Source organism: Macaca nemestrina, chromosome 6, assembly GCF_043159975.1.
Source record: "Macaca nemestrina isolate mMacNem1 chromosome 6, mMacNem.hap1, whole genome shotgun sequence".
NCBI lineage: Eukaryota > Metazoa > Chordata > Mammalia > Primates > Cercopithecidae > Macaca > Macaca nemestrina.
In genome coordinates, this window is record NC_092130.1 from 125284343 (window position 1) to 125309916 (window position 25574).

Genomic DNA, 25574 nt, shown 5'->3' on the forward strand with positions numbered 1-25574 from the left:
TTTAACTCCTATTCTTTTATTCTAAATAGTGCTATTTAAAGCCGTATTCCCACTGTTATAAAGAGACTAATTGTTTGCCATTATCCATTACTTACCTCTGTCTTGGCTTGATTAAACTTTAGTCTGTCCTTTTTCTTCCTTACAGACCTGTGAAATGTGGCTTGCCCTAAGTCCGAGCAAGCATTAAAATAAAGAACATCTTGAGAATTGGCTGACTGCAGCCCGGTCATACTGTCTTTGTACATTCTTTCATTTGCCCAATTTCCCTAAAAAGTTCTTGCTTCATTGCTTATCCCATATTAAAAAATAACCTTTTTCTGTTTACTTTTGGGAGACTTGCAGATCTTAAGTTTGGAGCTTTTTCTCTATTGCAATAGTCTTTTATAAAATAATGTCTTCAGTCTGGGCATGGTGGCTCACATCTGTAATCCCAGCACTTTGAGAGGCCAGGGTGGGTGGTTCACTTGATGTCAGGAGTTCAAGACCAGCCTGGCCAACATGGCAAAACCTTGTCACTACTGAAAATACAAAAATTAGCTGGGCATGGTAGCGGATGCCTGTAGTCCCAGTTACTTGGGTGGCTGAGGCAGGAGAATCGCTTGAACCCAGGAGTTGGAGTTTTCAGTGAGCTGAAGTTGAGCCACTGCACTCCAGCCTGGGGAACAGAGTGAGACTCTGTCAAATAATAATAATAATGATAAAAATAATGTCTTCATTTAAGTTTGGATTTGTTTTTGACAAAAGAAAAGATTTGACGTTAATTTAGAAACATTAGATCTCAGAGTCGGGCACTGAACGGTTACATTTCCATGTAGGTTGTTGCTCTAGTTACCTTGCCATCAAAAAGTTTGGTTTTAGAAGCTACCTTTACTGAACTATGGAATTTAAATTTGAAGATACATTTATAATTTTTAGTGTCAATGTAGAATAAAAATATCGAGATGAATCTCTAAACAAAATGTTCTGTTTGGTAGAACAGAATTGGAGTTCAGGGCATACACAGAGAGTAGAATGGTCTTCAGTATGACTGAAAAACCAAGAGAAGCTTAGAGGTTTTATTAGAGAGAAATGTTATACATTGTTTTGGAAGAAAACTCATTATTAGCAGTAACAAAGTTTTTGGGAGCTTACAAGCTCTGACTGGTGAGTGATGGAGGTCGGTAAATTAGTCTTAGAGTCATGGTGGTTTGTTTCAGAAGCTGCTAGGTAAAACTGGTTTTAAAGTTATACCAGGTCATTTCAGCAGCTGGCTTGCAGTATTAGTCCCAGGCAGGTGCTTTGTGTCCCAAGTGTGTTTTTTTCTTTTCTTTATTACCGGGTCTCTGGTCTAATTTAGTTGAATATGACAAGGTAACTCCAATTCCTGATTATCAAATTTCACCTTATCAACTATAGACTTTCTTCATACTGTTGTTAAGATTTTTTTTTTTTTTTTTTTTTTGAGATGGAGTCTTGCTCAGTCGCCCAGGCTGGAGTGCAGTTGCGCGATCTCGGCTCACTGCAAGCTCCGCCCCCCCGGGTTCACGCCATTCTCCTGCCTCAGCCTCCCGAGTAGCTGGGACTACAGGCGCCCGCCACCTCGCCCGGCTAATTTTCTTGTATTTTTAGTAGAGACGGGGTTTCACCGTGTTAGCCAGGATGGTCTTGATCTCCTGACCTCGTGATCCGCCCGTCTCGGCCTCCCAAAGTGCTGGGATTACAGGCTTGAGCCACCGTGCCCGGCCCTGTTGTTAAGATTTTTAACTTACTATTTGTAAATGGAGTGTTTTCATATTTTCATAATGTTGTTTGATATGTATCAATATTGATTTTATTATTCGTGTTTGTCTATAAACAATAGTTACGACATTTCTATGTTGTTACTTATTATTTTCTTTTTCCCTCTGGCCATTGTTGAAGTTAACCTCTCTGTTAGGATAAAATGTTTCTTGTAGAGAGATTCAAATACAATATGTTAATTGTAAATTTTGGACTTTGGTCTGGCTCTTTACATATATACTTATCCAAAGATTCTTGAGACTGGAAAACATATGGATTCTTGTGTCTGGGAGAATGAAAACATGGCCTTTGATTCATAAAAGCTTAGTTGTTTACTTATTTTAATATTTTTAAAATATTGCTAATTATTTACTTAACAAACTCATGATGTTGACTATGTACCATGTTTGTATTTCTAAATAACTTAATTCTTATAACAGCTCAATGAGTTGGGTACTGTTATTATTTGTAATTTGCAGGTGAGGAAAGAGAGGCACAAAGAGATGAAGTGAACTGACCAGGATCACAGTTCCTGAGCTGGAGCTTACAGTTTTAAATGCAGGCAGCTTGGTGCCCAGTCTGTGCTGTTAACCATTATGCTTTGCAGCCTTTCTTAATGCCCAGTTACTTGTTTCTTTTAACAGCATTATTAAATCAATTATATTTATTTTAAGAAGAATGACATTAGTTTTGAAATGATGTAGTAAACTACGAAAATAAAGCTATTTTCTAGATTTATTGCTATTTCTAGGTTTATTTAGTAATAAAGCTATTGCTTTATAAGTTGCATTTGCTGCCTGCAATCCCAGCACTTTGGGAGGCCCAGGCAGGCGATCACCAGAGGTCAGGAGTTTGAGACCAGCCTGGCCAACATAGCGAAACCCTGTCTCTACCAAAAATACAAAAATTAGCCAAGTGTGGTGGCAGGCACCTGTATTCCCTTCTACCTAGGAGGCTGAGGCAGGAGAATCACTTGAACCTGGGAGGCGGAGGTTGCAGTGAGCTGAGATTGCGCCACTGCACTCCAGCCTGGGTGACAGAACAAGAGTCCATCTCCCCTGCCCCCCAGAAAAAAAGAAATTGCACTTGCTTAATCTTAAATTTGTGAAAGTAATTGACTGAAACTAAAAGTATTTTTTTCTGCTCTCAGGGGTTTTAAAACAGAGCTTTTCATAATGGACTATTTTTATATCACTGTACTTAATTTTTGAATGTCCATAGTATTTGGAATTCATTATATTGTTTGTATTACCACCATATATTTTTATTTTTGCTTTTTTCCTCTCTGCATGTTAGTGTTTAGTTTCTCAATCCATGTGTTATAATTTAACGGAAGACATTGAAATAAAAATAAACAGCTGACAGTTACCTTGACCAACTTGTTAACGTTGGAATCAGCTCGCCTGTGATGACCCAGTGGCACATTTTATTTACATGTTGAGATGTGAGCAGCTGTCCCACAAAGTCCTTGTGAGCCAAGGAGGTAATATAAGCAGACATTAGAGGTGCAGATGTGCAAATTAAGGCACAATGTAAGATTCGGGAAGATTAGTCAAGATAAGGAAAGACAACCACATAGTCTAAATCTAGGCCAGCAAGAGGTCTAGGTTAGGACCACCCAGATTCTAGGGGCAGGTGATTGATAAGATTGAAAAGAAGAAAATAAGTGAAAATACTTCATTGCAGAAAGGATCCTAGCATGACTCCAGTGCTGCAAATGTTATAATATTTTTCAAAGGCACTCATCAAACCTGATATGTAGACTGTTGATGTACAGAGAAAAAAATTGAGACCTAACATTCGTAGAGAGTCAGAGAAAGCAAAGATGGAAGAGGGATCTACCCATAGCAACACAAGTGGCAGTGGCTGTGATCAACTTTTGTTCTATATCAGGTGCTTGTTTGTTTTTGTTTTGGTTTTTATTAACAGAGGTATTGATGTTTGGGGCTGGATGATTCTTGGTTGTTGGAGGTTGTTTGCAGAATTGTAGGCTGTTTAACAGCATTCCTAGCCATTGCCCACTAGATGTGAGTAGCACCTGCTAAGTTATGACAGCTGGATATGTCTCCAGATACTGCCAAACATTCTCTGGGGGACAAAATTTTCCCCATTTGAAAATTACCCCCACCATTCTACACGTTAAAAATGAGAGCCCTGCACATGTTTCCCATCCCTTTATTGTGGGAATACACATGATTTAATAATATTGTGATTAACAGTTAGTAAAGAATCTCACCATAAAGTTAGATGATGGTGCTGAATCACAGGCACAGGACCTCACACTCTATAAGTGGGACCTGTCTCTTCCTTCCCTCCTACTGGTGTTCAAATCCTTCCTCTCTTTAAGAATGGAGCCAAGAGCCCATCTTCAATAAAGCACATAGCAGAGAAGCACATATGTTCCTGCTTCTCTGATATGTATTTACTGTATTTTTGTTAATTTTTAATTGTGTAAGTAAAAATGAGTTCCGTTTTGAAAATATTAAAACATTATTTTCAGCATTAGAGTAAATTAGAGAATCTGAAAACCCTCCTGCCACACCTAAACATTCTTTTAAATATATGGCTATCTACACAGAAGTAAAGAAGTTTCTACTGATCAAAATTGGTGATCAGGGCATGAAGCCCGCTAACTGAATATTGTGTTAGGTTTCCTGTGTTTGTTGCCAAGATACTTGAGTTTTAAGAGCTACAAAAATATAAAAAACAAGGCCTTGAGTTCATGCAAGGAGGAAAGCTGGACCTGAAAACCTGCAGAAAGCTATCATTCCTAGGCTGTAAATGTAGGGAAAGGTTTGATTTAGGGAAGAAAATCAGCAAACAGCACAAGATGACAAGTTGACTTCTTTCTTTTAAAGTTTTGTTAGGCATTTAAACCAAAAGATTTCCAGTGTTATCTGCTAACTAAAAATAATATGGATAAAAATAATTTTAAAACAAGAAACCTCCAAACCCCCAAAGATTTCCCTTATTATTTAAAGACATGGGCGTGTCCTCAACACAGTTTAAATTGCAAATTTACATTACTTGCATTATATTGTACAGGAGCCTCCCAGCTGAGAAATAACACAAAAATGACCCTGCCAGGTAGTACTTCCACAGGGAAGCAATTAAAAACCTCTGTGGAGGAATGTGTTGTCCATCCTGGTGACATAATCCCTACTGTTACATGTCTCAACATATTACAAAACAAAAATATAAAAAACAAACACACAGTCCCTAACAGAGCTAAGGAGAGGTAGGATTAGACATTCTAGAGCTTCAGATTATAGAAATACTAGGTAGAGATATAAAAGAAATATTAAAAACATGAGAATGAATATTATACTGTTTTTTAAAAAGATAAAGCAGGTTTGAAAAATGTCCAAATAGAACTTCAGGAGGTGAAATAAAAAACTTGACTGATGAGGTTCAAGTCTCATTGAATTACCGCCATTTCTATCTCTGTTCTCTCTCCTCTTTTCCAATGGTAAACTCTGTTCAATGTGTTTCTTTCCCATGCTGAGTGTGGGTGTGTGTGTATGTGTGCATCTATAAAAACTATGTAGTATTGTTTGTATTCTTTAGTTTTAGTGGTATTCGTCCATATATATTGTTCTGAAAATTGATTTTTGTCATTCAACATTAGTTTTTGGAGATCTAGTCATATTGCATATGAATCTAGCTTTTTTTTTTTTTTAACTTGTATGCACAATATAAATACACCAGCTTACTTACAAGTTTTTTTCCTAATGGACCCTAGTTGGCTAATATATGTTTGCTAAAAACCATGTATTAAGGGACACACTACATATATCTCTCTGGGCATAATTGTGAATGTTTTCTCTATAAAAACTATCACAAAGTAGAATTGCTCAGTGAGAAATTATGTATATCTTTATTTTATCATATACTTCAGATTGCCCTTCAAAACATCTTGACAGTTGGCCCCTTCCCCCGACCCACATAGTAGGCTTATATTTTATGTTTTGAATTAATTTAAATGATTCAAAACAATGAGGTAGGCGTAAATTTTGGTTACTGAATTTTTACTTTTTATAGAAGTTGCAAATATTTTTTCCCACTTGTCTTTAAAGTTTTATGTGGTGTTTTTTAATTGTGAAGAAGTTTCATTATGTGTTTCCTGCTATTATTTGCATACTTTTCCACTTTTCACTTTTTAACCCATTTGTAATACAGTTTTATGTTTTGTATGTCAGAAGGAGCTAATTTTGTGGTTATTATTTTGAACTGTTAGCCAGCGTCTCAATGCTTTTAACTGAATAGTTCTCTTTTTCCTGATAGCTTTGAAATAGCACTCTAATCATATTTCAGTTCCCAAACTCTGTTCTTTTTACAAAGTGATTAAAGTGCTTCCCAAAGTAAGAAGTACATTTTACTTTGTAACCTAATGCACCAACTGCATTTTCACACACATATGAAACAAAATATTCATCAAATAACACTTACACCTAATAGGTTTGTTATGCTCTGATAATTTCTCTTTTACTCCAATCCATTAAAAAACAAATCTGGTGATAACTATGAAATTGATTTCCTGATCCACTAATGGATTTTGACTTGCAGTTTGAAAAGTTTTGCCTGTTTTATTTCATTGATTTATTGGTATTTTATCACATCATTAACATGTTAGTATTATTTTTTAAAACATTATATCTTTTTATGTCTGTTCTTTTAAAAAACCAGATTTTCTTTCTTGGATTTTCATTCTTTCACATGCACTTCTCTAAATTGGGTTCCGTAAAAAGCACTTTTGGAATTTGGCTGATTCTCCACTGACTCTGTAGATTTATTTTGGGGAAAATTAATGTTTTATACTGTTGTATTGCCATCTGTGATTTAGATCTCATTTGATTTAGAGTATCTGTTGCAGTTAAACTTAATTGTAGTTATTTATGCTTGACTTATATGTCCCCTGCTAGATTAATAATTTTTTAAATCACCTCTGTATCACATATAGCATATAAAAGTACTAAACAAATTTGTTTTGGCCAATGGATGAGTCAACTGTGTGAGACAAGAACTTCTTATGCATTTCTTGCATATCCTCTAAAGTACTTTCTGCCTAGAATTCCTCATATAAATCATGGGCCAGAATTTTAATATGCTTGAACCTTCAGTCTAAGGCAAGGTGCGTTATCTGTCTAAAGAAGTGATTCGTTTTTTAAATACGATATTCCAGGAGCTACAACCACTTCAACAAAAATTTATTGAAAGCCTGGTTTACAGTGGTGAACATGACAGACTTCCCTTTCTGCCCTCCTCCCCCCATGTCATACAGTATATGTTTCAGTGGGAGAGGCAATGAATAAGTAAGTAAACAAATTAATATGAAAGGTGAAACCAGATGGTGCCAAATGCTAGAAAATATATAAAGGAAGTGTGATAGAGAGAGTCTGTTGTTAGCAGTGTTGTAAGGTTAGAGGAGCCCTTTCTGCAAAGGAGGCATGTGACCTGAGACAGTCACTTGGGGTGTGTACAAAATGTATGTACTGACTCTCTGAGTGTCTGCATGGTTAGCACCATAGAAGTTGATACCATGAAACATAAACCATTGTTGTAAGACTTAATCTCAAGGACTGGCGTCAGGGTGTAAACACTTGCAGTTTGGACAAATTCATTACCAAGGTAGCGGGCCATGCTTTCAGTTTACATTAGGTATTTATGACCCCTTATCTTGATCTGGTGTGTACTGAGGCTTGTGTTTACCTCTCCTTTGCTGAAATCCGGTTACTTTTATTGTATTTTATTTTTTAGATTCTGGGGTACATGTGGAGGATGTGCAGGTTTGTTACGTAGGTAAATGTGTGCCATGGTAGTTTGCTGCACCTGTCAATCCATCACTTAGGCAGTAAGCTCAGCATGCATTAGCTCTTTTCCCTAATGCTCTGCACCCCCTGCCCTCCCTCGACAGGCCCTAGTGTGTGTTGTTCCCCTCCTTGTGTCCATGTGTTCTTTTTTTTTTTTTTTTTTTTTGAGACGGAGTCTCGCTCTGCCGCCCAGGCTGGAGTGCAGTGGCCGGATCTCAGCTCACTGCAAGCTCCGCCTCCCGGGTTTACGCCATTCTCCGGCCTCAGCCTCCCGAGTAGCTGGGACTACAGGCACCCGCCACCACGCCCGGCTATTTATTTTTTTTTTGTATTTTTAGTAGAGACGGGGTTTCACTGTGTTAGCCAGGATGGTCTCGATCTCCTGACCTCGTGATCCGCCCGTCTCGGCCTCCCAAAGTGCTGGGATTACAGGCTTGAGCCACCGCGCCCGGCCCATGTGTTCTTGTGGTTTAGCTCCCACTTGTAAGTGAGAACATGTGGTGGTTGGTTTTCTGTTCCTGTGTTAGTTTGCTGAGGATAATGGCTTCCAGCTTCATCCATGCCCTGCAAAGGACATGATTTTGTTCCTTTTTTATGGCTGCATAGTATTCCATGGTGTATATGCACCACATTTTCTTTTTTTTTTTTTTAATTTATTTATTATTATTATACTTTAAGTTGTAGGGTACATGTGCATAACGTGCAGGTTTGTTACATATGTATACTTGTGCCATGTTGGTATGCTGCACCCATCAACTCGTCATTTACATCAGGTATAACTCCCAATGCAATCCCTCCCCCCTCCCCCCTGCCCATGATAGGCCCCGGTGTGTGATGTTCCCCTTCCCGAGTCCAAGTGATCTCATTGTTCAGTTCCCACCTATGAGTGAGAACATGCGGTGTTTGGTTTTCTGTTCTTGTGATAGTTTGCTAAGAATGATGGTTTCCAGCTGCATCCATGTCCCTACAAAGGACACAAACTCATCCTTTTTTATGGCTGCATAGTATTCCATGGTGTATATGTGCCACATTTTCTTAATCCAATCTGTCACTGATGGGCATTTGGGTTGATTCCAAGTCTTTGCTATTGTGAATAGTGCTGCAATAAACATACGTGTGCATGTGTCTTTATAGCAGCATAATTTATAATCCTTTGGGTATATACCCAGTAATGGGATGGCTGGGTCATATGGTACATCAAGTTCTAGATCCTTGAGGAATCGCCATACTGTTTTCCATAATGGTTGAACTAGTTTACAATCCCACCAACAGTGTAAAAGTGTTCCTATTTCTCCACATCCTCTCCAGCACCTGTTGTTTCCTGACTTTTTAATGATCGCCATTCTAACTGGTGTGAGATGGTATCTCATTGTGGTTTTCATTTGCATTTCTATGATGGCCAGTGATGATGAGCATTTTTTCATGTGTCTGTTGGCTGTATGAATGTCTTCTTTTGAGAAATGTCTGTTCATATCCTTTGCCCACTTTTTGATGGGGTTGTTTGTTTTTTTCTTGTAAATTTGTTTGAGTTCTTTGTAGGTTCTGGATATTAGCCCTTTGTCAGACGAGTAGATTGCAAAAATTTTTTCCCATTCTGTAGGTTGCCTGTTCACTCTGATGGTAGTTTCTTTTGCTGTGCAGAAGCTCTTTAGTTTAATGAGATCCCATTTGTCAATTTTGGCTTTTGCTGCCGTTGCTTTTGGTGTTTTAGACATGAAGTCTTTGCCCATGCCTATGTCCTGAATGGTACTACCTAGGTTTTCCTCTAGGATTTTTATGGTATTAGGTCTAACATTTAAGTCTGTAATCCATCTTGAATTAATTTTCGTATAAGGAGTAAGGAAAGGATCCAGTTTCAGCTTTCTACTTATGGCTAGCCAATTTTCCCAGCACCATTTATTAAATAGGGAATCCTTTCCCCATTTCTTGTTTTTGTCAGGTTTGTCAAAGATCAGATGGCTGTAGATGTGTGGTATTATTTCTGAGGACTCTGTTCTGTTCCATTGGTCTATCTCTCTGTTTTGGTACCAGTACCATGCTGTTTTGGTTACTGTAGCCTTGTAGTATAGTTTGAAGTCAGGTAGCGTGATGCCTCCAGCTTTGTTCTTTTGACTTAGGATTGTCTTGGATATAAGGGCTCTTTTTTGGTTCCATATGAACTTTAAAGCATTTTTTTCCAATTCTGTGAAGAAACTCATTGGTAGCTTGATGGGGATGGCATTAAATCTATAAATTACCTTGGGCAGTATGGCCATTTTCACGATATTGATTCTTCCTATCCATGAGTATGGTATGTTCTTCCATTTGTTTGTGTTCTCTTTTATTTCACTGAGCAGTGGTTTGTAGTTCTCCTTGAAGAGGTCCTTTACATCCCTTGTAAGTTGGATTCCTAGGTATTTTATTCTCTTTGAAGCAATTGTGAATGGAAGTTCATTCCTGATATGGCTCTCTGTTTGTCTGTTACTGGTGTATAAGAATGCTTGTGATTTTTGCACATTAATTTTGTATCCTGAGACTTTGCTGAAGTTGCTTATCAGCTTAAGGAGATTTTGGGCTGAGACAATGGGGTTTTCTAAATATACAATCATGTCATCTGCAAACAGGGACAATTTGACTTCTTCTTTTCCTAACTGAATACCCTTGATTTCTTTCTGCCTGATTGCCCTAGCCAGAACTTCCAACACTATGTTGAATAGGAGTGGTGAGAGAGGGCATCCCTGTCTTGTGCCAGTTTTCAAAGGGAATTTTTGCAGTTTTTGCCCATTCAGTATGATATTGGCTGTGGGTTTGTCATAAATAGCTCTTATTATTTTGAGATATGTTCCATCAATACTGAATTTATTGAGCGTTTTTAGCATGAAGGGCTGTTGAATTTTGTCAAAAGCCTTTTCTGCATCTATTGAGATAATCATGTGGTTCTTGTCTTTGGTTCTGTTTATATGCTGGATTATGTTTATTGATTTGCGAATGTTGAACCAGCCTTGCATCCCAGGGATGAAGCCCACTTGATCATGGTGGATAAGCTTTTTGATGTGTTGCTGAATCCGGTTTGCCAGTATTTTATTGAGGATTTTTGCATCGATGTTCATCAGGGATATTGGTCTAAAATTCTCTTTTTTTGTTGTGTCTCTGCCAGGCTTTGGTATCAGGATGATGTTGGCCTCATAAAATGAGTTAGGGAGGATTCCCTCTTTTTCTATTGATTGGAATAGTTTCAGAAGGAATGGTACCAACTCCTCTTTGTACCTCTGGTAGAATTCAGCTGTGAATCCATCTGGTCCTGGACTTTTTTTGGTTGGTAGGCTATTAATTATTGCCTCAATTTCAGAGCCTGCTATTGGTCTATTCAGGGATTCAACTTCTTCCTGGTTTAGTCTTGGAAGAGTGTAAGTGTCCAGGAAATTATCCGTTTCTTCTAGATTTTCTAGTTTATTTGCGTAGAGGTGTTTATAGTATTCTGTGATGGTAGTTTGTATTTCTGTGGGGTCGGTGGTGATATCCCCTTTATCATTTTTAATTGCGTCGATTTGATTCTTCTCTCTTTTCTTCTTTATTAGTCTTGCTAGTGGTCTGTCAATTTTGTTGATCTTTTCAAAAAACCAACTCCTGGATTCATTGAATTTTTGGAGGGTTTTTTGTGTCTCCATCTCCTTCAGTTCTGCTCTGATCTTAGTTATTTCTTGCCTTCTGCTAGCTTTCGAATGTGTTTGCTCTTGCTTCTCTAGTTCTTTTAATTGTGATGTTAGAGTGTCAATTTTAGATCTCTCTTGCTTTCTCTTGTGGGCATTTAGTGCTATAAATTTCCCTCTACACACTGCTTTAAATGTGTCCCAGAGATTCTGGTATGTTGTATCTTTGTTCTCATTGGTTTCAAAGAACATCTTTATTTCTGCCTTCATTTCGTTATGTACCCAGTAGTCATTCAGGAGCAGGTTGTTCAGTTTCCATGTAGTTGAGCGGTTTTGATTGAGTTTCTTAGTCCTGAGTTCTAGTTTGATTGCACTGTATTCTGAGAGACAGTTTGTTATAATTTCTGTTCTTGTACATTTGCTGAGGAGTGCTTTACTTCCAATTACGTGGTCAATTTTGGAGTAAGTACGATGTGGTGCTGAGAAGAATGTATATTCTGTTGATTTGGGGTGGAGAGTTCTATAGATGTCTATTAGGTCTGGTTGCTGCAGAGATGAGTTCAATTCCTGGATATCCTTGTTAACTTTCTGTCTTGTTGATCTGTCTAATGTTGACAGTGGAGTGTTGAAGTCTCCCATTATTACTGTATGGGAGTCTAAGTCTCTTTGTAAGTCTCTAAGGACTTGCTTTATGAATCTGGGTGCTCCTGTATTGGGTGCATATATATTTAGGATAGTTAGCTCTTCCTGTTGAATTGTTCCCTTTACCTTTATGTAATGGCCTTCTTTGTCTCTTTTGATCTTTGATGGTTTAAAGTCTGTTTTATCAGAGACTAGTATTGGAACCCCCGCTTTTTTTTGTTCTCCATTTGCTTGGTAAATCTTCCTCCATCCCTTTATTTTGAGCCTATGTATGTCTCTGCGTGTGAGATGGGTCTCCTGAATACAGCAGACTGATGGGTCTTGACTCTTTATCCAGTTTGCCCGTCTGTGTCTTTTAATTGGAGCATTTAGTCCATTTACATTTAAGGTTAAGATTGTTATGTGTGAACCAGATCTTGCCATTATGATATTAACTGGTTATTTTGCTTGTTAGTTGATGCAGTTTCTTCCTAGCCTAAATGGTCTTTACATTTTGGCATGTTTTTGCAATGGCTGGTACCGGTTGTTCCTTTCCATGTTTAGTGCTTCCTTCAGGGTCTCTTGTAAGGCAGGCCTAGTGGTGACCAAATCTCTAAGCATTTGCTTATCTGTAAAGGATTTTATTTCTCCTTCACTTATGAAACTTAGTTTGGCTGGATATGAAATTCTGGGTTGAAAATTCTTTTCTTTAAGAATGTTGAATATTGGCCCCCACTCTCTTCTGGCTTGTAGAGTTTCTGCCGAGAGATCTGCTGTTAGTCTGATGGGCTTCCCTTTGTGGGTAACCCGACCTTTCTCTCTGGCTGCCCTTAAGATTTTTTCCTTCATTTCAACTTTGGTGAATCTGGCAATTATGTGTCTTGGAGTTTCTCTTCTCGAGGAGTATCTTTGTGGCGTTCTCTGTATTTCCTGGATTTGAATGTTGGCCTGCCCTACTAGGTTGGGGAAGTTTTCCTGGATGATATCCTGAAGAGTGTTTTCCAACTTGGTTCCATTTTGCCCCTCACTTTAAGGCACCCCAATCAGACGTAGATTTGGTCTTTTTACATAATCCCATACTTCTTGCAGGCTTTGTTCATTTCTTTTTCTTCTTTTTTCTTTTGGTTTCTCTTCTCGCTTCATTTCATTCATTTGATCTTCAATCGCTGATACTCTTTCTTCCAGTTGATCGAGACGGTTACTGAAGCTTGTGCATTTGTCATGTATTTCTCGTGTCATGGTTTTCATCTCTTTCATTTCGTTTATGACCTTCTCTGCATTAATTACTCTAGCGATCAATTCTTCCACTTTTTTTTCAAGATTTTTAGTTTCTTTGCGCTGGGTACGTAATTCCTCCTTCAGCTCTGAGAAATTTGATGGACTGAAGCCTTCTTCTCTCATCTCGTCAAAGTCATTCTCCGTCCAGCTTTGATCTGTTGCTGGCGATGAGCTGCGCTCCTTTGCCGGGGGAGATGCACTCTTATTTTTTGAATTTCCAGCTTTTCTGCCCTGCTTTTTCCCCATCTTTGTGGTTTTATCTGCCTCTGGTCTTTGATGATGGTGATGTACTGATGAGGTTTTGGTGTAGGTGTCCTTCCTGTTTGATAGTTTTCCTTCTAACAGTCAGGACCCTCAGCTGTAGGTCTGTTGGAGATTGCTTGAGGTCCACTCCAGACCCTGTTTGCGTGGGTATCAGCAGCAGAGGCTGCAGAAGATAGAATATTTCTGAACAGCGAGTGTACCTGTCTGATTCTTGCTTTGGAAGTTTCCTCTCAGGGGTGTACGCCATCCTGTGAGGTGTGGGGTGTCAGACTGCCCCTAGTGGGGGATGTCTCCCAGTTAGGCTACTCAGGGGTCAGGGACCCACTTGAGCAGGGAGTCTGTCCCTTCTCAGATCTCAACCTCCGTGTTGGGAGATCCACTGCTCTCTTCAAAGCTGTCAGACAGAGTCGTTTGCGTCTGCAGAGGTTTCGGCTGTGTTTGTTATTGTTTACTGTGCCCTGTCCCCAGAGGTGGAGTCTACAGAGACAGGCAGGTTTCCTTGAGCTGCTGTGAGCTCCACCCAGTTCGAGCTTCCCAGCAGCTTTGTTTACCTACTTAAGCCTCAGCAATGGCGGGCGCCCCTCCCCCAGCCTCACTACTGCCTTGCCGGTAGATCACAGACTGCTGTGCTAGCAATGAGGGAGGCTCCGTGGGTGTGGGACCCTCCTGGCCAGGTGTGGGATATGATCTCCTGGTGTGCCTGTTTGCTTAAAGCGCAGTATTGCGGTGGGAGTTACCCGATTTTCCAGGTGTTGTGTGTCTCAGTTCCCCTGGCTAGGAAAAGGGATTCCCTTCCCCCTTGCGCTTCCCAGGTGAGGCAATGCCTCTCCCTGCTTCAGCTCTCGCTGGTCGGGCTGCAGCAGCTGACCAGCACCGATCGTCCGGCACTCCCCAGTGAGATGAACCCAGTACCTCAGTTGAAAATGCAGAAATCACCGGTCTTCTGTGTCGCTGGCGCTGGGAGTTGGAGACTGGAGCTGTTCCTATTCGGCCATCTTGCTCCGCCCCTCCACATTTTCTTTATCCAGTCAATCATTGATGGGCATTTGGGTTAATTCTACGTCTTTGCTATTGTGAATAGTGCTGCAATGAACATATGTGTGCATGTGTCACTTTTAAATCCACATTTTCTTTATCCAGTCTGTCGTTGATGGGCATTTGGGTTAATTCTACTTCTTTGCTATTGTGAATAGTGCTGCACTGAATATACGTGTGCATGTGTCACTTTTAAATCCTTTGTTCCTTGAGGTGTAACCATGATGGGTAAAGAAGATGAAGGGATGAAGAAGCCAATCTTGAATGTTTTCCATACCTTCTCCAGTCTTCACTAATTGTAGCAACATTTTTTTGTCAGTTTTATACAGTTATCTGTGTGTGTGTGTGTGGTGGGGCGGGGGGGTTCTGCTTAAGTTTTCCTCTGATTTATTTCTGAAATAATTCTGCTACTAAAATAATTTTGAAATCCGTTCGAATAATCCATTTCAAAATTTAAATGGTTCTTGTACCAGGGAATCAAATGATATATTGTCATTTGCTGTTCCTTTCTTCCATTATATTGAAGTGGATATGTGAAAAATGTTTCAAAATAAATGAAAGCTTTTTATCAGGGTAGAGAAGGCAGAAATTAGAAGTAAAGATCGGAGGCAAGTTGTTATGGCTTGAGATGATTTTGATTTGTAAATGTAGAAGAGATGGAAAAAATACTAAAGTGTGATTTATAGCTCCAAGAACAAAAGGGCAGGACTGGACATGGAGGGGAGTATACAGGGCCAAGGACTGACTGTTCTGAGTCCTGGACTGCTACCTCAGCCTGGATCTTATCCCCTATGTAACCTCAGGTATTGCCTTTCAGATGTACTGAACTGGTACTATGATTACCACTTTGTATTGGTACCATTTGTACCAATATGTAGAACATATTATCATATGTTCTAGATATTTGTGAGCTATCAAGTGACATCAGTGCTATGAAATTTTAATCAAATGGAAGGAGTGCTTAAATGAAGTATCTAGTATAAATCTTGATAGGTATATATGGATTAGGTTAATGATCTCAAGCCCAGAAACAGTCTATAGCCAGTTAAGCAGGAAATAATTTGTTGAATAAAGGATGTTGGCTAGCAGAATTGATGAGAAAACTGGAAATCAAGTTCTGGCAATGCCGGGGAACTCAGGATGACAGACAGCAAGGATTACTGGAAGAGTCTGCTTGAGATATTTCTGCTGGTACTGGACTCTTGATACTAGGGCCTAGAATAAAGGCACGTAATATATTTTTAGTAAAATTGTTGAACGAGTGGATACACGTAAAGCACGTGGTAGGTGTTCAGTAAATAAGTGTTAAATGAATGATTGAAGGAATAATGAGGCACAATCACTGCTAGACACTTGCCATTGCTATTGTGATTAATTTCTCAGTTCTGCCTAGGTCCTTAACTCCCTCCCTCTAACTTTAAAACCCTGAGTAGGAGGTTATAATTAAAGTGGCCAAACCCTAGTGCTCAGCTGGGCAGAGAGAAGAAATACCTGTTCTTAGGTTTCCGCAGTGAGTGAGTACTTTGCCTGTCACCGAACTTTACATTGATGGGAAGGGTGTTCGGATTCTGGTTGTCCAAAAATATGATCAATAGCCCCCACTATAGTGTTGGATGAACTTCCTGTTCATTATTTGGAAACAGTGGCAACAAATGTATTTGGTTACTAGAACAATGTAACCATTTACTATAGTTTTCCTGTAACTGATGTAAACAATAGTTGCAGTGTTGTTCTCTATGTTGTAGAAAAATATATTTAATTATTGGATTATTACCCATTGTTATTGTCTCAAATTAAGTACTACATTGTTGAAACAAGAGACATGCAATTCTGGAATTCAAGTAGAATTGTTTTTGCTTTTCTTTGAAATGATATTAAATCAGTTTAGAAAGTAGAGAAATAACCATTACATGCCTTAATTTCTGTTACTAATTGAAGTGGAGGAAAACAGTGACTAATAGAAGCTTTGTTTAGTAAAATTCAACTAGCATCTCCTCTTAGATAATTTTAAATCTTTGATGAATTATTTTGGAAAACCAGGCTTCATTTGTGTAGAAGCCATTCACATTTTCTGGTGTTTCTCTTTCTTTTGAGGATATCTGTGTAAAAAGAAAAATCTAAAAGTTTGAAAATAGGCTCAGCTCATAAACGCCAGCCACATAGTTCACAGGTCTTGAGGGAGTCTCCAGGGAGTACTTGGAGATTTTATATAGATATAAAAAACTGTATCAAAGTATATGTGTACTACATTTTACTCAAATTGGGTTTATGTAATTTCAGGCTTCTCTGTGCACATTGGTGATTTCACATTTTAAGTTTATGGGATTCAGGAAGCACATGTGTTTTAGGTTGTATCACATTGGTATGGCACTAATCAGATGGCATGTAAATAACTTGTTGATAGGATCACTTAATAAACTGTCATGATTCTTCAATCAATTTGAGACTTAATTTGTGAGAGTGGTGAAATTATAAGAATCAAGGGAGTGGTATTATGTTTTATAAATTTTGGATATAAACTTTGAGAATTTTATTCTTATTCAGAGGAATTATAAGTTAACTCCATATGTTTAAGACGCACAACATTAATGATAAAAATAAGATGCATTGTATCTTTTTTTTTTTTTTTTTTTTTTTTTTTTTTTTGAGACGGAGCCTTGCTCTGTCGCCCAGGCTGGAGTGCAGTGGCTGGATCTCAGCTCACTGCAAGCTCCGCCTCCCGGGTTTACGCCATTCTCCTGCCTCTGCCTCCCGAGTAGCTGGGACTACAGGCGCCCACCACCTCGCCTGGCTAGTTTTTTGTATTTTTTAGTAGAGACGGGGTTTCAGCGGGTTAGCCAGGATGGTCTCGATCTCCTGACCTTGTGATCCACCCGCCTCAGCCTCCCAAAGTGCTGGGATTACAGGCTTGAGCCACCAAGCCCGGCCCCATTGTATCATTTTTATATAGGGGTGTTGGCCTCATGTTAGTGAGGCCTTCTGTTTCTGTAAGGATTCTGGATGTTTAATAGACATTTTGGGTTGCATCATGAAGCCTTATTGACTTTTATGGTGAAATTGTTACAGGGCAGGTGAATCCCAACACTGGGGTTTAGCCGGAGAAGGTTGGCTCAGGAAAGAATTAAAGAGTGAGCTGATGGTAGAAAAAAGCGGCTTTATTGAGGCAGGGGTGTTACAGCTCTGTGACTTCTCCTTCGGAGCAGGGGGACACCCTGGGCAGTGTGTCGTGAATAGCAGCTCAGGGGCAGTTCTGCAGCCATGATTATACCACTTTTAATTATGTGCAAATTCAGGGCCAGGCTATTCAGAAATTTCTAGAAAACAGGAGGTAACTTCTGGGTCATTGCCATGGAAAGGGATGGTAACTTCTGGGTGTAGCCATGGCAATGGTAAACTGTCATGGTGCTGGTGGGTGTGTCTTGTGGAGAGGAGCTTTCGATGTCTCTTCCTTGTTTCTGTCAGTCTTCAGTCTGGTCCAGAGTCACATTCCACCTTCTACCTCATTATGAATAATGAAAAGTCAGGCTGATGGGGCTCTGTGTTTTCTATCTTGGCTTCTATCAGAGTTGTCCCATCTAATCTGTTGTATATATCACAGTTCACTTAATTGTTTTTAGTAAGAGTTTCTGTCTTTAAAGCATGTTTGGAAACACTATCCTATGCAATAAATTTTAATTGGCTTCTTCCATATTTTCTTTTTCTTAATAAATAACAAAGCAGACTTTTATTTGTAGTGAAATGGTTTAAAAGATTGGGTCCTGAATAGACCCAAGAAAATCTAAATGTCATTTCTCTGAAGACTGCAAATGTTATCTATGAAAATAAGAAATTTTTTAGACAGGTATAAATTACTATATGGTTTTAAGAACAGTCTTAAAAATATGTTTCAGAAACAAATTGCTATGGTTTTAGAAATGCAGATGTCATAGATGTTTTTGCAGCACTCTAAAGCGGCAAAAATGCATTGCAGTTGTGCAGTATTAAGGAAGTTGAAACATTGTCGACTGAGCTCATATTAGTTTGTTGGCTAACCACAAAATATGTAAAAAGGTAGAGCTTTTTGCATATTTTTGATGCTGTGATTTCTTGACAGGGAGGAAAACAAACTGCAGAAGCACAGCAAACTGCAGAAGCACCTGCAAAGTATTATAGGGAACAGTGAGACAAGGATTAGGGCTTGGAGGATGGCCTACCAATAAGAAAAGCTGCATTGCATTTTAAGTTATATAAAACTGTGTTTAGTTGAAAATGTGTATTTTAAAAATATTTTGATTGCACTGTTCATTTATCATCACATTCACATTGATATATAGCTACACTGTACATTTCTTTAATCTTCTATTAATATTTTCTTTTATTTAAAATCTTGGTTCAACAGTTTGAAGGTAATGAAGTTAATTCCATTGTAATGAGAATTTAATATGTTTGAGAGTTGGTATAGTCTGTTGGTTATCACAATCTGGACTCAGGCATACCTAAATCTAAGATTCAGTGTTGCCTTTGTCTTGATGTGTGATCTTAGACAAGACAGGCAGCCTGTTTGCCTCATTTCTAAAGTTGGAATGGTAACAGTGATACTTACCTCATAAAGCTGTTGTGAAGATTAAATGATTTAATCAACATATAACCCTTAGCACCATATATGATAGTTTTTATAATATTCCCCAGTGAGATAATGGTGAGAAGTAAATGGGCATTTATTAATTGCTATATTATATTACTGTTGCATTTCTTATGATAGAACTTTCTACAATCTCATGAAATATGTATTATCCTGCCTTACAAATAAGGAAATGGATGTCCAATACAAAAATACTTTGATTTGCAAATGCGAGGTATAGAATCAAGGCAGTTAAACAATTTGAGTTTTGCTCAAATTGCTCCAACCAAAGGACAATTTTGGCTGGAGCAAGAGAAGCTGGCCAAGAGAAATTAGGTAATTTGCCTTGTCTTGGTGAAAGATAATGAAGGCCAATAATAGGAGGGTTGGATAAAACTGGACAAATTTGTTTGACATTTTAGCGGTAGAATCAACTAAATGCTACTGCATGTGATTCAGTGTTATAGGTCAGCACAAGGGAATATTAATGGATCTCTCTTGGATATTTGGAGTTTGAACTTCCCATGGGATATCCAGATTTAGATGCTCCATAGACAGCTGGAGCTATAAAATAAAAAAAAAGACTTCAGTGGAGGTTCTAATTTTGCAAGTAAAGAGCATTATGGTTAATAGTTGAATCCAACAAAGGAGTGCCAAACTGAGAAGTAAAGAGACCAGAGAGCAAAATCCTGATGGGCACCAACAATTGAAAGGTAGTTGGAATAATTTGGTGTGGCTAGCAAAATGTTTAAAATATACTAGGATAGTGAAATAGAGCACAGTAAGGGGAACTGCAAGGAATAAGGTAATCTCTGGCAATATATGTATTCTAGAGACATCAAATGTTATTTTTCTTTTTGAGCATTAAATTCAATTCAGCAGTTTGCAGTCATACAAGCAGTTATTTCAAGCATGTGCTCACAAAGTGCTTCGCACGAGCTGTACTTCACTATCTGCAAACCTTGTACCTGGTCTTTGCTTATGGAAGCATTTCGTAAAGTTTCAAATGTAATTAAAAGTGATAGATTTTTTTTTTTTTTTTTTTTTTGTGAGACAGGTCCCTGCTTTATCATCCTGCCTGGAGTGCAGTGGTGCCACCTTAGCTCACTGCAGCCTCAACTCTTGGGCTCAAAATATCCTCCCACCTCTGCCTACGACTAGATGGGACCAAAGACATGCACTATGAAGCCTGGCTAATTTTTTCATTTTTTTTTTTTTTTTTCCAGAGATGAGGTCTCACCATGTTGCCCAGGCTGGTCTAGAACGCCTGTGCTCAAGCAATCCCACACACCTCAGCCTCCCAAATTACTGGGATTACAGGCATGAACCACTGCACCTGACCATTTTATTTGAGTTGTATTATTTTTCTTTCTACATTTGGCTCTGCATAGTCCATTTAATCATACTATACCATTGTTGAGAATGAGAAGAGCTTGAGAAATTTGTTTGTATGATGCACTACCGTCTTCCAAACACAACTCTTTCTCTTCCCCTTAAGAGTAATTACCACTATTCTGATTTTTATGCAGTTACTTTCTTGTTTTTCTATATTGTTTTATTACCCAGGTATGCATCCCTAAATATTACAGTTCAGTTTTGCTTTTCTTTTAATGGAATTTTTTGAGTATCTTATAATCTTCAGGTGCCCGAAACATAGCACCTGACGTCCAATACAAAGACATCTCTCTCCCTTTTAAAATTTATGTGTTGAAAAAACCAGGCTGGGTGCGGTGGCTCATGCCTGTGATCTTAGCACTTTGGGAAGCTGAGGCAGGCAGATCACGTGAGGTCAGGAGTTCAAGACTAGCATGACCAACATGGTGAAACCCCATCTCTACTAAAAATGCAAAAAAATTAGCCAGGCTTGGTGGCGGGTGCCTGTAATCCCAGCTACTTGGGAGGCTGAGGCAGGAGAATCTCTTGAATCCGGGAGGTGGAGCTTGCAGTGAGCCGAGACAGCACCATTGCACTCCAGCCTGGGCAACAAGAACGAAACTCCATCTCAAGCAAACAAACAAAAAAGACAGAAAAAGAAAAAAAACAGATCATTTATTTTGTAGAATTTTCGCAGAATCTGGATTTTGTTGATTACTTTCATGAAATGTAGGTTAATGTGTTCTTCCATAATCCATATTTCCTGTAAACTGAGAATTGAATCCAGAGACTTAACCAGTTTGAAGAACCTCCTCAGCACCTTTTCTGACAAGACCGTATCCTAGGTAGTGGGGTATTCTTCCTCAAGAGAGACATAATTCTGTTTTTGAAATTATTGCCCCAGTTGATGCAAAATGCCTAGATTCATGATTTACTAGGGATTGCATCATCATTATGGTATATTTGTATGATTTCTTTTTTATTCATTTGCTGGAATTTTTCTATAAAGAGAACATTGACTTTCTCTACTGTTTGGTTAGCCAGTGATACAGTTAGTGTAGGACAAACAAGGTACATGCTGAATGTTTTTTTTTTCTTTTTTTTTTCTTTTTTTTTTTGAGACGGAGTCTCGCTCTGTCGCCCAGGCTGGAGTGCAGTGGCCAGATCTCAGCTCACTGCAAGCTCCGCCTCCCGGGTTTACGCCATTCTCCCGCCTCAGCCTCCGGAGTAGCTGAGACTACAGGCGCCCGCCACGTCGCCCGGCTAGTTTTTTTGTATTTTTTAGTAGAGACGGGGTTTCACCGGGTTAGCCAGGATGGTCTCTATCTCCTGACCTCGTGATCCGCCCGTCTCGGCCTCCCAAAGTGCTGGGATTACAGGCTTGAGCCACCGAGCCCGGCCTGAACATTTTTTCTTTATTTGCCACTGTTCAAAATTAAAGTAAGCTTTTTTATATTTTCCGTAAGTGTGTGTGTGTGTGTGTGTGTGTATGTATTATCGGAGAGTTAGTGGTTGGGAACCTGAGGGTTAAACTGAAGAAAGAAAAGACAAGTAGAGGCTCTTACTGCTCTTGTTCTAGTGTACCCCTTATTTTATTTTATTTTATTTTTAACCAGTATCCCAGATTGGATACTGGTGAAAAAAAAAAGAGCTCGTACTTACCTGCTGGGTCAGAGGTCCTGAAATCTCAGGCTTTGGAAATGGGGTTGGAGTGGAAGGGTGGGGAGTCCTAACCATTCCGTATTCCTTGCCAAACTGTCAAGGAGAAATTTTTTCTATATAATTTCAGGCTCAGTGAATTAAACTGACAAAAGATAGATTAGCAGAACAAAAAACATACTTAATCACATGTGGACAAAAGTTAGAAAAACATGTAGCTCAAAGGGGCAGTTAAAAGTAGGGGCTTATATACCATCTTTGTAGGGTAAGAAGAGGAGGAGAAAGGCCTTTTATGGAAAAACAAATGAGTTTTAGGAAAGATAAATGAGCCCTTTAGATAACAGGTGGAAGATATGATAGTTTTGTGACAGTGTCTGTTTAGGTGTGGTGTGAAGACTTCTCATCTTCAGTGATAAGAGTCCATTGTCCCTGTTGCTCCTAGGGAGGGGATTTATGACAATAGAGGTTTTTTGGAGTTGCTTTGAAAGGCTCTGCTTTTAGTCAGAGTAGCTATTTTAGGAACTCAAATGCCTTCTGCTCAAAATAATTTGTATGCTATCCTGGCATATTCTGGACCCCTTCAGTGTGTGTATGTCTGTGTGTGTGTGTGTATGTGTGTGTGTGGTGTGTGTGTGTGGTGTGTGTGTGTATTGTTTTCCTTTTAAGATAAACACTTCAACTTCCCTAAAGCTTCTCTAAGGGTTAGCTCCTTCTCTTCCCACCTATAGATGGGAAGAGAAATTGAGAACCTTTCAGACTACTTTTTAGGTACAAGTTTTAAAAATTTGCTAAGAGGGAAGGTCTAATGTTAAGTGTTCTTATGATAATCAATCGATCAATCCAAAATAAATAAGATATCTATTTTGAAAGTCAAAAAAAAGATAAACACCTTATGAATTCATACTGATACTGAAATTCAGTTCAAATTCAGAACTACAGGATGCTTATTTAAATTCTCTGTCCTGTACCTATGTCTATATCCAGTCCCTACAGGTTCTTAAGAAGACTAGGAATGGTTAGAATATAATATATCACTCAAATCCATGTTATACAAAAAACATTCTCGTAATAACTACCAACAACATGATTACTCAAAATTATTGAAACAGGCATTCCATTCTCACCCATGAGTGTGTTGTATTTACAGTTGTGCTGTTTTTACACTGTCAGAGCATACAGCACATGTTATTGAGTACTCTGTACCCTATATTCTGCTTATTACAGAGCTTAAGGAGATAACTATCACAGCTTTAGGTTTTTTTAAATTGTGTTAATGTTGGATCAAAACATTTCTTTAGGTGTGCATATAAAAGGGAATAAGAAAGGGAACCAACTATGTTGATAGAGGAATAATTCTTCAAATGAATGAAATTGTCAATAAAACACTTCAGTTAATAATTTAAAAGGTTTTATATATTAGATTCCTCTGAATATAACTTTCACATTTTGTCCTCTTTTGTGCTAATAGAACATTCTAGTATGCCAGTAGAAAAAAATATCACTTTAGAAAGGCCTTCTAATGTAAATCTCACATGCCAGTTCACGACATCTGGGGATTTGAATGCAGTAAATGTGACTTGGAAAAAAGACAGTGAACAACTTGAGAATAATTATCTTGTCAGTGCAACAGGAAGCACCTTGTATACCCAATACAGGTGAGTATACAAATTTTAACCTACCTTGTTTGCCAAAAGTAGCTTAATTCTAAATATTTTTGCTGACTGAGCATTCTTCCCTCTGCAGCCACTTGAATGTTATGCTAATATTCTAATTTGCATATTTACAAAATTATTTCTATTTTAAAATTTTGATTAATGGCTAAGTCTTTTCATTTTCATTAAGAAGGTTTTGAGAACTAAGCCTATATTAATAACTTCAATTATCTTTAGGTTCACCATCATTAATAGCAAACAAATGGGAAGTTATTCTTGTTTCTTTCGAGAGGAAAAGGAACAAAGGGGAACATTTAATTTCAAAGGTCAGTATTAATAGCTTGAGGAATAGTTAATAACTTCAGCACTATGTTCTTAGATTTCTCAATCCTGTAATTTTAAAATTATTTTTACAATAATAAACATAATATAGCTGAAAGTAAGTCATATGCTTTCCAGAGTCACAAGAGGTAACCTTGAAAATGGTCTTGTATCCCCAAGTCAATTTCCTTTCTGCTTCTGTTCCTCAGCTTAAAGCACAGGTTTTAGTTCAAAAGGATAGCCTACCACATTATGAGTGAATTATGAGAGTCACATGAATTTCTTTATTTACACCTCTAAATTCATAGTTTTTATAATAGTCCTCCACATTTCTAAGTTATTGTGGTATCAGCCTCTGAGAGCGTGGGTGGATGTTCTATATCCATAGCTCCATGACATGGGATTTTTTATTATTATTATTATACTTTAAGTTCTAGGGTACATGTGCACAACGTGCAGGTTTGTTACATATGTATACACATGCCGTCTTAGTGTGCTGCACCCATTAACTCGTCATTTACATTAGGTATATCTCCTAATGCTATCCCTCTCCCCTACCCCTACCCCAGAATAGGCCCCTGTGTGTGATGCTCCCCTTCCTGTGGCAAAGTGTTGTCATTGTTCAGTTCCCACCTATGAGTGAGAACATGCGGTGTTTGGTTTTCTGTTCTTGCGATATTTGCTGAGAATGATGGTTTTGATTTGAAATTGTGGTTTTGATTTGCATTTCTCTGATGGTGAGTGATGATGAGCATTTTTTCATGTGTCTGTTGGCTGTATAAATGTCTTCTTTTGAGAAGTGTCTGTTCAAATACTTTGCTCACTTTTTGATGGGGTTGTTTGTTTTTTTCTTGTAAATTTGATTGAGTTCTTTGTAGGTTCTGGTTATTAGCCCTTAGTCAGATGAGCAGATTGCAAAAATTTTCTCCCATTCTGTAGGTTGCCTGTTCACTCTGATGGTAGTTTCTTTTGCTGTGCAGAAGCTCTTTACTTTAATTAGATCCCATTTGTCAGTGTTGGATTTTGTTGCCGTTGCTTTTGGTGTTTTAGACATGAAGTCCTTGCCCGTGCCTATGTCCTGAATGGTATTACCTAGGTTTTCTTCTAGGGTTTTTATGGTTTTAGGTCTAATATTTAAGTCTCTAATCCATCTTGAATTAATTTTTGTATAAGGAGTAAGGAAAGGATCCAGTTTCAGCTTTCTACTTATGGCTAGTCAATTTTCCCAGCACCATTTATTAAATGGGGAATCCTTTCCCCATTTCTTGTTTTTGTCAGGTTTGTCAAAGATCAGATGGCTGCAGATGTGTGGTATTATTTTGAGGGCTCTGTTCTGTTCCATTGGTCTATATCTCTGTTTTGGACCAGTACCATGCTGTTTTGGTTACTGTAGCTTTGTAGTATAGTTTGAAGTTAGGTAGCGTGATGCCTCCAGCTTTGATCTTTTAGCTTAGGATTGTCTTGGCAATGCGGGCTCTTTTTTGGTCCCATATGAACTTGAAAGCATTTGTTTCCAATTCTGTGAAGAAAGTCATTGGTAGCTTGATGGGGATGGCATTGAATCTATAAATTA

At 38.5% G+C, this 25574-nt stretch overlaps 1 protein-coding gene across 1 annotated transcript in view; it reads left to right on the forward strand.

Moving 5' to 3' along the window:
* The window catches only part of LOC105499344 (embigin), a 57464-nt gene that overhangs the window by 14282 nt on the left and 17608 nt on the right, over nucleotides 1-25574 (forward strand). Inside the window, exons 3-4 of the mRNA XM_011771887.3 lie at nucleotides 23497-23683; nucleotides 23918-24006. Of these exons, the coding sequence (XP_011770189.2) occupies nucleotides 23497-23683; nucleotides 23918-24006 (276 nt within the window). The remainder of the gene's footprint in view (nucleotides 1-23496; nucleotides 23684-23917; nucleotides 24007-25574) is intronic.